Consider the following 12150-nt stretch of genomic DNA (forward strand, 5'->3'; position numbering starts at 1 on the left):
TACAAGCAGAGTCTGGTTCTCAGATTTTGCTAATAAAATATAAGTCCAAGCCACATTTTCTGCTTGGATTATAAAGTATTTGTTGCCAAGTTCCTTCCAGTAGGACTGGTGGGTTGTTCATTCTGCGAAACCTTGTCATTGGAATGGAATTGTATACTGGGCTGAAATTCAGACCTTTGTTGTCTAGTCCCAAGGAGAAAGACACACATTCTTTAGGAAGACTGGTACAACATAACCATCCTTACCCTTTGTACCTCCTGATTATCCCCAGAACAGCTGGCTTAATGTAACAGTAATTCACGGTCCTCAGCTGCAAGGCTGCAGATAATCCTTCATTATTCAGAGTTCAGCAAGTGCCAGAAGTGTTATTGAAGTGGTAATTGAATTTTGTGAACCCTCTGTGGTCCAGACAGCATAAGAATGCCTGCAAGAACTGTACAGTATGGTTAAGATGCATGCATTTCCAACAATATTGGATCATCAAACTAAGCCCTATAGCCCATAGCCAAAAGGACATACTGTTTTGATAATTTGACTTGTGATGTTGAACATTTTGGAGTGAAACCCATTTGGAAGCATAACAACATGTACCTACAAGGAACACATTGTGAGAGAAATCTAGTACTGCCCAGAAATCTCCATCGAAAGCTTCACTGATAATCTCATCAAGTGCAGATATGTATGTAACAAATTAGTTCTTCTTATAGTTAAAGATGTTCTTGCCTCATTGTTGAATTGAATCCTTGTGTGGAAAAAGAAAAGAAAAATCCCCAAATAATTTTCAATGAAATGTGAGTTATCACTATACCAGCAATTAAGTGCTTTCAAAATCTGACATTCACAGAATGATCTCAACAGTCTCACTACTTTGCAATCCTGTTACTAAAAGAGAACATTTATAGTTTGGGAAAATAGCACAAAAATGAAACTGTTGGAATTGTTTTGGTTGCTGAAAATATTCTTGGCCTCAGCATCTGTGGCACTGTGTAAAGGAAAGAGCTTTGGCTCTAAGCTCAGACAGACCCTGAGTTTGAATCCTAGCTCCTTCATTTACTCTGTCCTTAATAGGTCATTAACTTTGAGTTTCTTCATCTTTCCAAGTAAAAATGAGGTCAATAACGTCTATCTTTGAACATTAAATGTGTAGAATAAAGGGCACTGCTTGGCTCTACTTAATAGTTATATCAACCGCTGTCATTTGGAGGCCTACTATGTTCCAGGTACAGTCAAGTGCTTATGAATATATATTATGATACTATGAGGTTGATATTTAGGGTGACCAGCTTGTCCCAGTTTGCCTGGGACTGTCCTGATTTTATAACTGAAAAGTCCTGAGTCCCAAAACAAGATAAACCGGAGGAGTTGGTCACGCTATCCATACATGGTCTCATCTTACAGATGTGAAAACTGAGTTCCAGAGGCTGTGCAGTGTGCCCAGTATCCCACAGCTGGGAAAGAGTAGGCATGGCATTCAAACCTAGGCTTGGATAATTCTCAAGCCTGTGCTCTTTCTGCAGCCCTAAATTCTGCTCAGTAAATATTTCTTGTCTTGTTGTATTGCTAGAACATTCTGAAATTTGCAAATATCTGTACATCAGACCACATTTTTCGACTGCCTTTAATTATAACTTTGGGAATTCGTGCGTGTGTGTTTATGTATGTTGGAGAGCTCTCCAGGTGATAGTGATAATGAAAATGATAGCCTAAAATATATTTCAAAGAACATCCTGCCTTTTGCCAATACAGAGACCATTCATTCATGTATTTATTCATTCATTCAACAGGTGCGCACAGTGAGGTCTTATTGTGTGTCAGAGACTTAGGCAGATGCAGAGAACTCAAATGCTGGCCTCAAGATACTCATAATGGGGATATAGACAATCGATTGTAAAATACTGTGAGAATTTTGATGATAGAGGCAAGTCCTGAGACTCTTGCCCCTGCAAACACCTCATCTCCCACCTCTCCTCCCGTTCTGTACTCTAGCCTCATGGATCTTCTTTAATACTCTGACTTTATCCCTGGCACTGTGTTGTTTTGATTTACACTAGCTGTTACTTCTCACTGGAAGATTCTCTCTCCTTGTCATTCCAGTGAAATGTCATTTCTTTAGAAAGAATTTCTTTTCCTCAAGTTAAATTAGCCACCCAGAAGTTTTTTATGTTACCACCCTGTTTTGATAATCTTCACAGATTTATTTATGCATTATTTGAAATTTATCTTCCTTGATTGTTTGCTGCTTTTTTGCCTGCCTTTCCTGACAGCGTTATGTAAATTTCAGGAAGAAGAGATAACGTGTTTATTCTTACTGTTTATTTTACTCATGGCTGTGTTCCCAGGGTCTAAAACAATGCTAGACACACAGAAGCAATCAGTAAGTATTTTTTGAATGAACAAAATGAATGACTTAACAAATGCGTTGGCTGCTGGGAGGAGCAGCCATCTCTATAGGAGTATATAGAGGTGCAAGGAGAATTATGCCAGAAGGAATATAAATCAGCCTTAATTTTTGTTTTTCTGGTTATAAAGGTAGTATATTCTCATTTTTTTAAAAAAAAGTTGGTAAAGAAATGATAAAAAAGGAAAAAAATGAGACTAGCTTGATGTAATCACTAATCATATTTTGTTGCACATTCTGTCCTAGGTCACTTTCGATTCATGACATAGATACTTTTGAACAAAACCAAATCACTCTTCTCCTAGTTTTATACAATCATGGGATGTATTTTCTGATATCTTTTCTTAAGTTCTCAGTTTAAAGATTGCTTTGTTTTTCATCCTAGTGGGTATACTATAATTAACATAGCCAAAGCTACATTGTGGAATCTTTGTTTGTGTATATATATATATTTTTACCATTATGAACAATATGTGTAGAACGGTCTTGAAGATAGATCGTCTTTGCCAGGACCCATGTGTTAGCAGGTAGAGAGTAAAAGGACTTTGGTTTGAATTCTAGATTTACCAGTTTCTTTTACCATTTTTGTTTGTTTGTTTTCCTCATCCATTCCATGGGAACATGAAGAATGCCTGCTTCATAGGGCTCTTGTGCAGTTAGACAATTTAATGCAAGTACAGCTCTCAGCACAATATTGGCATGCAAAAATACTTGCTGTCCTTGATAATTTCCTGTGAATAAACTCCTGGAAGGCAAAGTTGCTTTCTAATCCACCTTAACGGACAAATAGAAACTAGCTAAAGAGAAGGGTGGGAAGGAGGGAGCAGACCCAGGTAGTAAAGTTGGGAATAGTAAAACTCTTTTAAAAAGATTTTTTCTTACAAATTATAGAACTTGAGAGCCACATTGCCTCAGCAAGAAGCTTCCAAACACAAAACTTCTATTAATTGTGACTCTCACACTGCCCAGTATGCAGCCCAATGTGTCAAGCAACTCCCCATGATCAATGGAAATACACTTTTCTGGGTACTTGGCAAGATAATACTGATCAAGAAAGCGCTGGCCATTTAAGCTGTGCAGTTGGGAGGATGGACTGCCCTTTGATTAGATAAGGAAGTCACAGAGCTGAGTTTTGTTTGGTCAGATAACAAGTTTAAATTTCAATATATAGGTGTTGTCTGGTGGGCCATCCTGAAAAAACAGATCAGGGCTTGAGAAGAGGGTCTGAGCAACTAGTGTGGAGGCTATTTGAGGCTGCAGAGTGAGGAACGTCTAACTCAGTAAAAGTTGTCTTCTGTTTCCCTTCTGATAAGAAGTTGTAAGCTTATCCAGAAATATTCATTTTGCTTTCAATAGATGCTATTGATTGATTTCTGGTTTAATTCATACATTTTAATTTTATTTTCAGTACACAACAATGTTCAACTTTTATGTAACAAACTAACACAGAATCACACAGCAATACAATCGTGTTTATTTAGTGATATCTGACAAGTAGAGAAATCAAACAGTATTTTACAACATGTACAATTTATATTTTTATAAATACTTCAAAGTAGAAAAGTGGAACACATGTGGTGGCATTAAAAAATATCTAGATTTAATTTTGTAGCCTACCTGGTAGCCTGACAAACCAGATACATGTATGTATACACATGTATCTTGATTATGAGTTTTCATAATTATGGCCCAAGGATAAGTTTTGGGCATGTCTACAATAATTCCAAACTCCTATAAAATATATGGTCTCTTACCACCAGTCATGTTCATTTTGCTCCTTTTTTTCTCAAAATTCCACAAAATGCACATTTGAAACAGTCATCAGAGGATGTAAGCAAGTACTTTGGGCCTCAGTTTACTTATCAGTAAGATGAGAGAATCCCTGCTAATATGCTCTGTTTCTTCTAAATTAAAAAACTTGGGGGCCTCAGTGGCTTCCAGTATATAAATGTCTGAGGGCTGTGAGGGACCAGTCATCTTTGTATTAAGAGTTTTCTGTTTAGCTTCTTTCTATTGGAAAGGAGTCAATCCATCTTAAATGGGGAAAGTCTATGACAACAGTCCACTTAGCAAATATTTCATTACTGTAGATACATGTTTCCTAGTGTAAAACTAAACAGAAAATTAATAGTCATCTCTGGATGTCATGTTGAAGAGCTGTATGTTTCCTTGGATCTGGAGCTTGGAAGTTTAGAGCTGGCTTAGCCAAAAAGGGAGCCAATAGAGAATCTTCCCGATATATGTGCTCAATATATGGTTGAAATACTTGTACAATGACATGTTCAGTATGATTCTAGACTTCACTGAGTCATTACAGTGACATTTTCTTGGAATTGCACTAGTGCACAACAAGATATGATGAGTGCAATGTGATACAGTCTACAAAGTAGGTTATATACCTGTTTCCTTAAATTTATAGAACTTTGCATTTAAAATAAAACCACAGGAAAGTAAGTCATCCCTAAGCCATATCCTGAGCTTACCTTGATTCCAAGTTTACAGTTAATTACATTTTTTATTAAATAAAAAGACAGCTAAAAAGGTCCTCATATGATCACATTAGGAAAATACATAGGATTCAAGGATGAAACCGTGAATCTTCAATACTTCTCTTATATTCCTTTGATGGTGGGTGACGTAGCTGCTACAGGTGCTCTGTAGGTGTGCTTATTGAGTGACAGGTTACATTTTCCCTCTGCTAGCCTTCAGCTCCAGCTCCTGGAGGAAGGCCTCGTTGTTCGTAGGACAGTTGGTGTGACAGGTGCAGGTCCCAATGACCATCACTGGTTTCTTGACTATTTGCCCTGGGGAGCACTGAAACTCTACCTGGATGGTTTTGGTATTGTGAGGAGTGCAGCACCGGCCATCACTGCAGACCCCACAGAACCTGGGCTTGTAGGTATGCAGGCTGGTGCAGTTCTTGAACTGCAGGTGGATGGCTTTGAGTGATTTCTTGGTGCGGAGACACTTTTTTCCTTTCTAAGAAATAGAAAAAGAAGTGATGTATTAAATGGCGACCATTGCTCTGAGGAACAATTTTAGAGTATAGGATTACCTGCTAGTTGCCCACTCAATATCTATTTGTCTTTCTTCTTTGCTTTCAGAACATTAATTTTGCTTGAGCAATGTAGTCAGCTAAAAGTATTTGGGACTTTCTGGGACTATCTGGGACTTGGGATAACCTTGTGTCAAAGTTCTGGCCAAAGTTACATAAGCCAAGGGAATCTGGGAAATCCTTTGCCCTTTGAGCAGACGCAATTCTTTATTGCTCCTGCATTCATTTTCCTTTCTTTCTGGAACGTGAGCTCCTTGACTAATTGTACATAACCATCTTTTAACATTGAAAAGATGAGCATGAAGATGAAAGCATATGTATAATAACAAAATCTATCTTTTAAGACACTGTAAAATGCTTTGGTGTCATTTTTAGCCAAATGCATTTCTACATTTGATACGGTTTACCCAAATCTCATCTCAAATTGTAATCACCACATGTCAGAGGAGGAGCCTGGTGGGAGGTGTTCAGATCATGGGGGTGGATTTTTCCCTTGTTCTCATGGTAGTGAGTGAGTTCTTACAAGATCTGATGGTTTAAAAGTGTGGCTCTCTCTCTCTCTCTCTTTCCTCTCTCTCTCGTTCTCTCTCTCTCCCTCTCTCTCTTTCTCTCTCTCTCTCCTCTCTCTCTCTCTCCTCTCTCTCTCCCTCCTCTCTCTCTCTCCCTCCTCTCTCTCTCTCTATCCTCTCTCTCTCTCTGTCTCTCTCTCTCTCCTGCTGCCATGTAAGATGTGCCTTGTTTTTCCTTCACCTTCTGCCATGATTGTAAGTTTCCTGAGGTTTCTCCAGCATGTGGAACTGAGAGTCAATTAAACATCTTTTCTCTATAAATTACCCAGTCTCAGGTAGTTCTTCATAGCAGTGTAAAAATGGACTAATACGTGTTATAAAAAGAATGGGTATACCTCTGGCATTATTATATGTTTCAAATACTCTTCAGACATTAACTCAACCTTATTAACAGCATTCATTCATACAAGGAAGAATCATTCGTAAAAAGAACAATTTCCCAAGTTTTACATGAAGAAACTGAGTCTCAAAGAGCTAAGGGGGCCAGAAAACATCTAGTATTTGAATTTGTCTGATACAAAGCCCATTCTTTTTATTACATGATGACCTCAGGAAATTCCAAGACATGGAATTTTCATGAAGGCAAAAAAGTGGGGAATTTATGCAAGATTTTATTAGTAATGATAAATGAAGAGGCCCAATATTGATAATTCAGCAAAGAATTGATTAGGTTTTATTTATTACTTATATTTCTTCATCTACTAATTTCCTACAATTAATCACTGTTCACCTTCATAGGCATGACCTGCTTCTTATAGGGTGATTAGATTTGGAATTATCTTAAATCAGTGGCTCTCAAGCTTCAGTGCACATTAAAATCATCTAGAGGATTTGTTAAAACCAATTGTCAGACCTCACACCCAGAGTTTTCGATTCAGTACATCTGATGTGGGACCCACACCACAAATTGGAATTTTAACAAGTCCGTAGATGATGCTGCTGGTTTGGGGACAACTGTCTCAGATTTAAGAGTCTCTTGGAGACAAGGAAGTAATGATTGTTATACTAGTATTTCCCTCAATTATAAACAAATTTTTACAACATTTATAAAGTATGTATACTATAAATAAACATCTTAAAAATAACATATCCAAATATTAAGGAAGATTCAAGTTACAAAAAAATTACACATTTTGAAAAAAGAAAAATCTAGTAGAAAAAGCCACATCTTAGAGGCATGCAATGGAAACATCTTATTTAATGAAGAAGTTACTCTGCCATTGAAAATATTGAAGGACTTCTTCTTTCTTACTATTTTGCATTTAATATTTAGCATGTATTGTTGTCAACACCTATGAAATGGTACAGTATAACAACATTCCCGTGTGTATGTATGTGTTTGTATGTGAGACTCCTTGTGTGGTGAACCTATATTACTATGTTATATGTATGTTTGAATTCCCTGGACTGCGGGGAAGTGCGTCTTCCAGGATATAATTTTAGGGATAAGGTGTTTCTAGGTGTTCTTTCTAAATTGGTTGAAGAAACATAAAGTTAGGATGGACCTCAAAAAATTATATAGCTAAGCAGCCCTATAACTAATGCAACCACTAGGGACTCTTATTTTACCAGTAAATAGAAATTATAAGTAATGGTGGCTACTGTTAACAGATTACTTAGTCTATACACAGCATTTTGCAAATTCATTCTATTTAATCATCATGACACTGAATTAAGGTAGGTACTTTCAGCAGCCCCATTATGTGGGAGAAGAAATTGAGTCTGAGAAATTAAGAAAATTGTCCAAGGTTACATAGCTAGTTCATGTGGAAGGACAGCATTTAAAGTCAAGCTGTCTGGCTCCACAGTTGTCCTCTTACACGTTAGATGATATTGTTTCAGTGCCAAGAGATGTAAATCTTGAATTGCTAAGGACTATTTTATTTTAATCTTAGGTTTGTATAAGGATCCATATAATGGTTCAAACTGAGTATTGCATTTATCTGATATACGGCTCTGGTAACAAGGCCTATGATGTCATCAGCAACCAATCATACCTTCTGATCTGCATGTCTCGCATTCAGTGTTAACATACTTAGTTGATATAATTCCGGCAAAAAATAAAAAGATATGTTCTGTTGTATTTGGCCCATTTTGCCTTATACTGGCAAATGTATTATTTCCACTAGGTTTTAAAAAATACCAACAATTCCCAGACAGTCACTCACTTATTTATCAATAGTTGTTTATCATGCATACAATATGTGCCAGTTAGAGAGCTGAGGACTGAGAGATAAGATGCATGTGGCCTCTACCTTGTTGTTCCATACAGATCAAACCTCAGGAGTAAAGAGAACTGAGATCAGAATGGATCTCTCTAGAAGCAGCTGTGCTTGACAGTTGGGTAGCCAGTTTTCTCCAGGAATGGAATGGGATTCGCTAGACGGTTCTCCATTGGGAAAAGAATTATAGTTGTCCGGCCCTTCCCTCTTTTACCTGAGGGGACACTATGGGCTGCTTGGAGTATTTTGGAGTATTTCAATATGATAAAGAGAAAAAAGAAGATAGGCTGGCTTCAGGAACCCCACTGCCTTTTCTCTGGGGTTAATTCCTAGCTAGAGCTGCTCTCTCCATCACAGAGTGGCACAGTGACTTTCTGAAGCCCCAGCTCCAAGGAAACAAGGCCATCACCTTTGGGATGGGAGGTTTTCTCCAGGCTCCTACCTTATCTGTTGGCTGCTCCGGCTCTTGTTCACAGGGCCGCACCATGCAGAGCCGAGTCTGTTTCAACATCTCACATTGACGGTTCCTGTTGGTGACCCGGGTGGACAACCCCATGCCACAGCTCTTGGAGCATGCTGTCCACTCTGTGGTCTGTTCAATGCAGTTGACGCTTGAGTCCGAGACTTCTACTCCTAGGGTGGCTTCTGGCCTGTAAGCTATGGGATAGATAAATAAGAGAAGCCATATTGGGTAAAATGTGAGGATTGGAAAGTTGTTCTTTTCAGTCATCATTATTAGAAAGTGGGTCTCATTCAACTCTGCACCTACTAAACACCAGTGCTCCCAGGACATGGAACTGAATTAATTAATTTCTGGCATGGCTGATAATGTCTGCCCTCAGAAATAGTATAAAATTCTGGAGACTGCTAATGTAAGTAATCTGGGCAATTAATGGCTTCTAACATATCCTCTACTATCTCTTGAAATTTTAAAAAACTGTTTCATCGATATAAGAAAATAGAAGAATAAAAAAGGCCCTGTAGTGCCATCTGAACCTTCCTGCAGCATCTAGAAAGATGACACTTTTCAGTGACACCCGTCCAGAGATGAGTAGCCTTAATCATGAGGCAGACTACGTAGCAAATCCAGAAAAGAAAGAGGATTTAAAATGTTGTCTTTGTAGTGCTAATGAGGGTCAAGTGGGATTTAAAATACAAATACTGGTCATCCAATGAGACAAAAATAAGACAGAGTGAATTTGGGAGGTCCTCTTTAGGAGAAATTGGGGCAAACTTCTACACTTAGTTGGAGTTTATAAATATGTTTGATCTCATGTCTACAAATCTGTTTGATCTCAGTGGGCAACCTGGAACCCAAAATAATGACCAGAAACTGAGGCCAGTTTTTTTTTTTTCAAATCTAAGAGATGGCAAATTCTTCATGCTTATATTTACCTTCTGCTATGACCAGCCCTAAGTATATTGAGTTTCTTACCTGCAAGGGTAAGGCCTCCCAGTGAATCCTCCTCATCTGGGCCACAGATCCACTTTTCACAGCATTCCCCGGGCACCTCAACTTTTCTTGGAGCTGGGCAGTTAGGCTCAGGAAGTAGCACGTCCAGCTGACAGCGAGGCACACAACCAATCTGCCCATCTCTGCAGGTGCATTGGAATTTGCAGCTTGGCTGAAATTTCTCTCCACTGCGATAGATGACCCCATCGAACACACAGTTATCTCCCTCTACCGCTAATATATTGGGGAAGCAAAGAAAGCAAAGAGGAGGAGGAAAAACAAGAACACGATACAGTGAAGAAGCTTGTAAGATTTGGAAGACATGTTCCAAAACCCAAGTCCTTTTCTAGTTCAGGTGATCTGGTTTCTTATGTATCCACCATAGAGTGATGGCCTCCTGGAGGCCTCTTAGAGAAAGAAGAAATCTTCAAGATCATCTAGTCTTGCCACTCATTTTATGGATGAAGAAAGAGGTGTGCAACTGTGAAGTGATAACCCCAAAGCGCCCTGGCCATTGTTCCCAATGTTCAGTCATTTTGCAAGAACCTCCTTGGAGTCTCCTACTCCAGCAGCTTAGACTTTTAAAAAGAGAAAAAGTGTACTTTATATTTTCCAACAGGTTAGCTGATGAAATTGGGAAGGGCATTAAGATTCCTTGGCACTGAAGCATAATAAATCATCAGTAGCTTAGAGAAAAAAGTAAAAGCCTTTCTGTCCAGAAAGGAAGGGACAATCTCCAGCTTCAGTGTTGTGCCATGTGAAAAATTGATCCCTGATTAAGTTTTAGAAGCCTGGATTGGCACCTGCATTTTATTTTACTTGTATCCAGAGAAGGGTTACATAGTTGTCCCAGGAGACTAGGCTGCTTTGGTTAAAATGGGACAATTACAGGTGTGAAAACAAACCTGCTGGGTTTTCCCCAACTGCAGTTGGGGAAACTGTGAGCCTGTGAGTAAACTCAAGCTTCCATCAGCCCCAAGCAGCCCCCTAGAAATGTCCGAAGGAAATGACTTCACTGGCCCTTAACTCTGCGTGGCTCCCCTCTGCTTAGATTCTTGTCTAGGAAGCCAAGTGAGGAATGCCTCTTACCCCCCAGGGCAGGTTTCCTTTCTGGCTCTGGTGCTCCCCAAACCATGCCTGATACACAGTAAGTGCTCCTGACACACTTACTGCATTATTAATATTTACTTATTGCCCTCTGGAAAGGGGAGGAAAAAAGAAAGAAGGGAGGAAGCAGCTTCAGTTAGCTGCAGGAGAAGAGGGCCAATAGCGGAGGGGCAGGTTTACCCATGCAGATGCCAGTCTGGTTGCTGGGGTCCGCGCTGCGGTCACAGTAGAGGCCACTGCTCTCGTCGCATGGCTCCAGATCTGAGCAGCTCTCGCCACGCTGGCGGGCGCACACCAGACAGCAGGAGCAGCCGTCCAGCACCACGCGCACCCCGGGGGCACAGGTGGGCGGCGTCGCGGGGCACTGGCCCGGGCACTGGAGAGGGCAGGGCTGAGTTGCAGCGACCTGAAGGCATGCGAGACAAGAAGGAGAAACCCCTCAGCGGGGACAGAAGACGCAGCGAGCCCAGTGACCAAGTGGGGGCCACCCAGAAAGGCGAAGTAACTTGGGGCATCTTAAGGGTGCACCGCTTACCTGTCCCAGGAGATGGAGAAGCAGGAAGGCCAGGCAAAGGCACTGCTTTCGGAGACAGAGGCTCGTGCTCTGCACACTGTGCATACTCAGGCTTTTCCCTCTCGCTTCTACCAAAGGAAACTTTCTTCGCTGCAGACTGGCACTGCTCGCCTTCCCCCTGGTCCGGCGCTTGCCGATCACGCCCAGCGCCACCAGCACAGGTTTTATAGCGCGCTCCTGGGACTCGCACAAGCCGGTTGGCTGCAGTGCAGGGAGGAGGGGGGAGATCGGCTGGGTGGGGAAGTGGAACGAACCCTGGGGTTGCCATGGCAATTGGCTGTGGGTGCTGCTCTCCTTAGGGCGCGGCGCCGGGGCCTGAGTGTGCCTGTGTGTGGCGACTGGCTTTTCCCAGAGGGCAGGGAGGGGCTGGGTGGAGTTCCGAGCCCAGGACCCAGGGCTCGATAGAGCGCGTGGGAAGGAAACGCCCGTTTCCTCCTAGAAGTTGCTTCGCTTTCTCCCAGGACGAAGACACCACCATTCCCCACCATCCTCTTCCACCCTGACCATTCCGACAAGGACTGAAAGCATGGGGTCTCCTTATGGGATGCCTGCAGTTTGGGGCCATCTGTGGGGGATTGGCAGAAGGCCCAGGGATTTAGTCATAAGGGAAGCACATGCAAGTTTGTCACCGTTTAGGGCACTCATTGAATGTGTTGAGAGGGAGGGAAGAGAAGGGAGGAAGCGAAGGAGAGAAAGAGGAGAAAGAAAAGTGTGTGTGTGTGTTTGTGTGTGTGTGTGTGTGTCTGTTTGTGTGTTGGGGGGAGGAGTAGTG

The 12150-nt window shown here is 41.0% G+C and overlaps 1 protein-coding gene across 1 annotated transcript; it reads right to left on the reverse strand.

Annotated features, from left to right (window-relative positions):
- Positions 1-3849: 3849 nt before the first annotated feature.
- CCN3 (cellular communication network factor 3) lies at positions 3850-11517 on the reverse strand. The gene is made up of 5 exons (XM_002759266.6): positions 11340-11517; positions 10985-11210; positions 9680-9931; positions 8687-8901; positions 3850-5377 (listed from the first exon to the last, which is right to left on the reverse strand). Exons 1-5 carry the CDS (start codon positions 11421-11423, stop codon positions 5081-5083), a joined length of 1074 nt encoding a protein of 357 aa, XP_002759312.4. The 5' UTR covers positions 11424-11517; the 3' UTR covers positions 3850-5080.
- Between the last annotated feature and the right edge of the window lie 633 nt (positions 11518-12150).

This window comes from Callithrix jacchus, chromosome 16 (genome assembly GCF_049354715.1).
Source record: "Callithrix jacchus isolate 240 chromosome 16, calJac240_pri, whole genome shotgun sequence".
Lineage (NCBI taxonomy): Eukaryota > Metazoa > Chordata > Mammalia > Primates > Cebidae > Callithrix > Callithrix jacchus.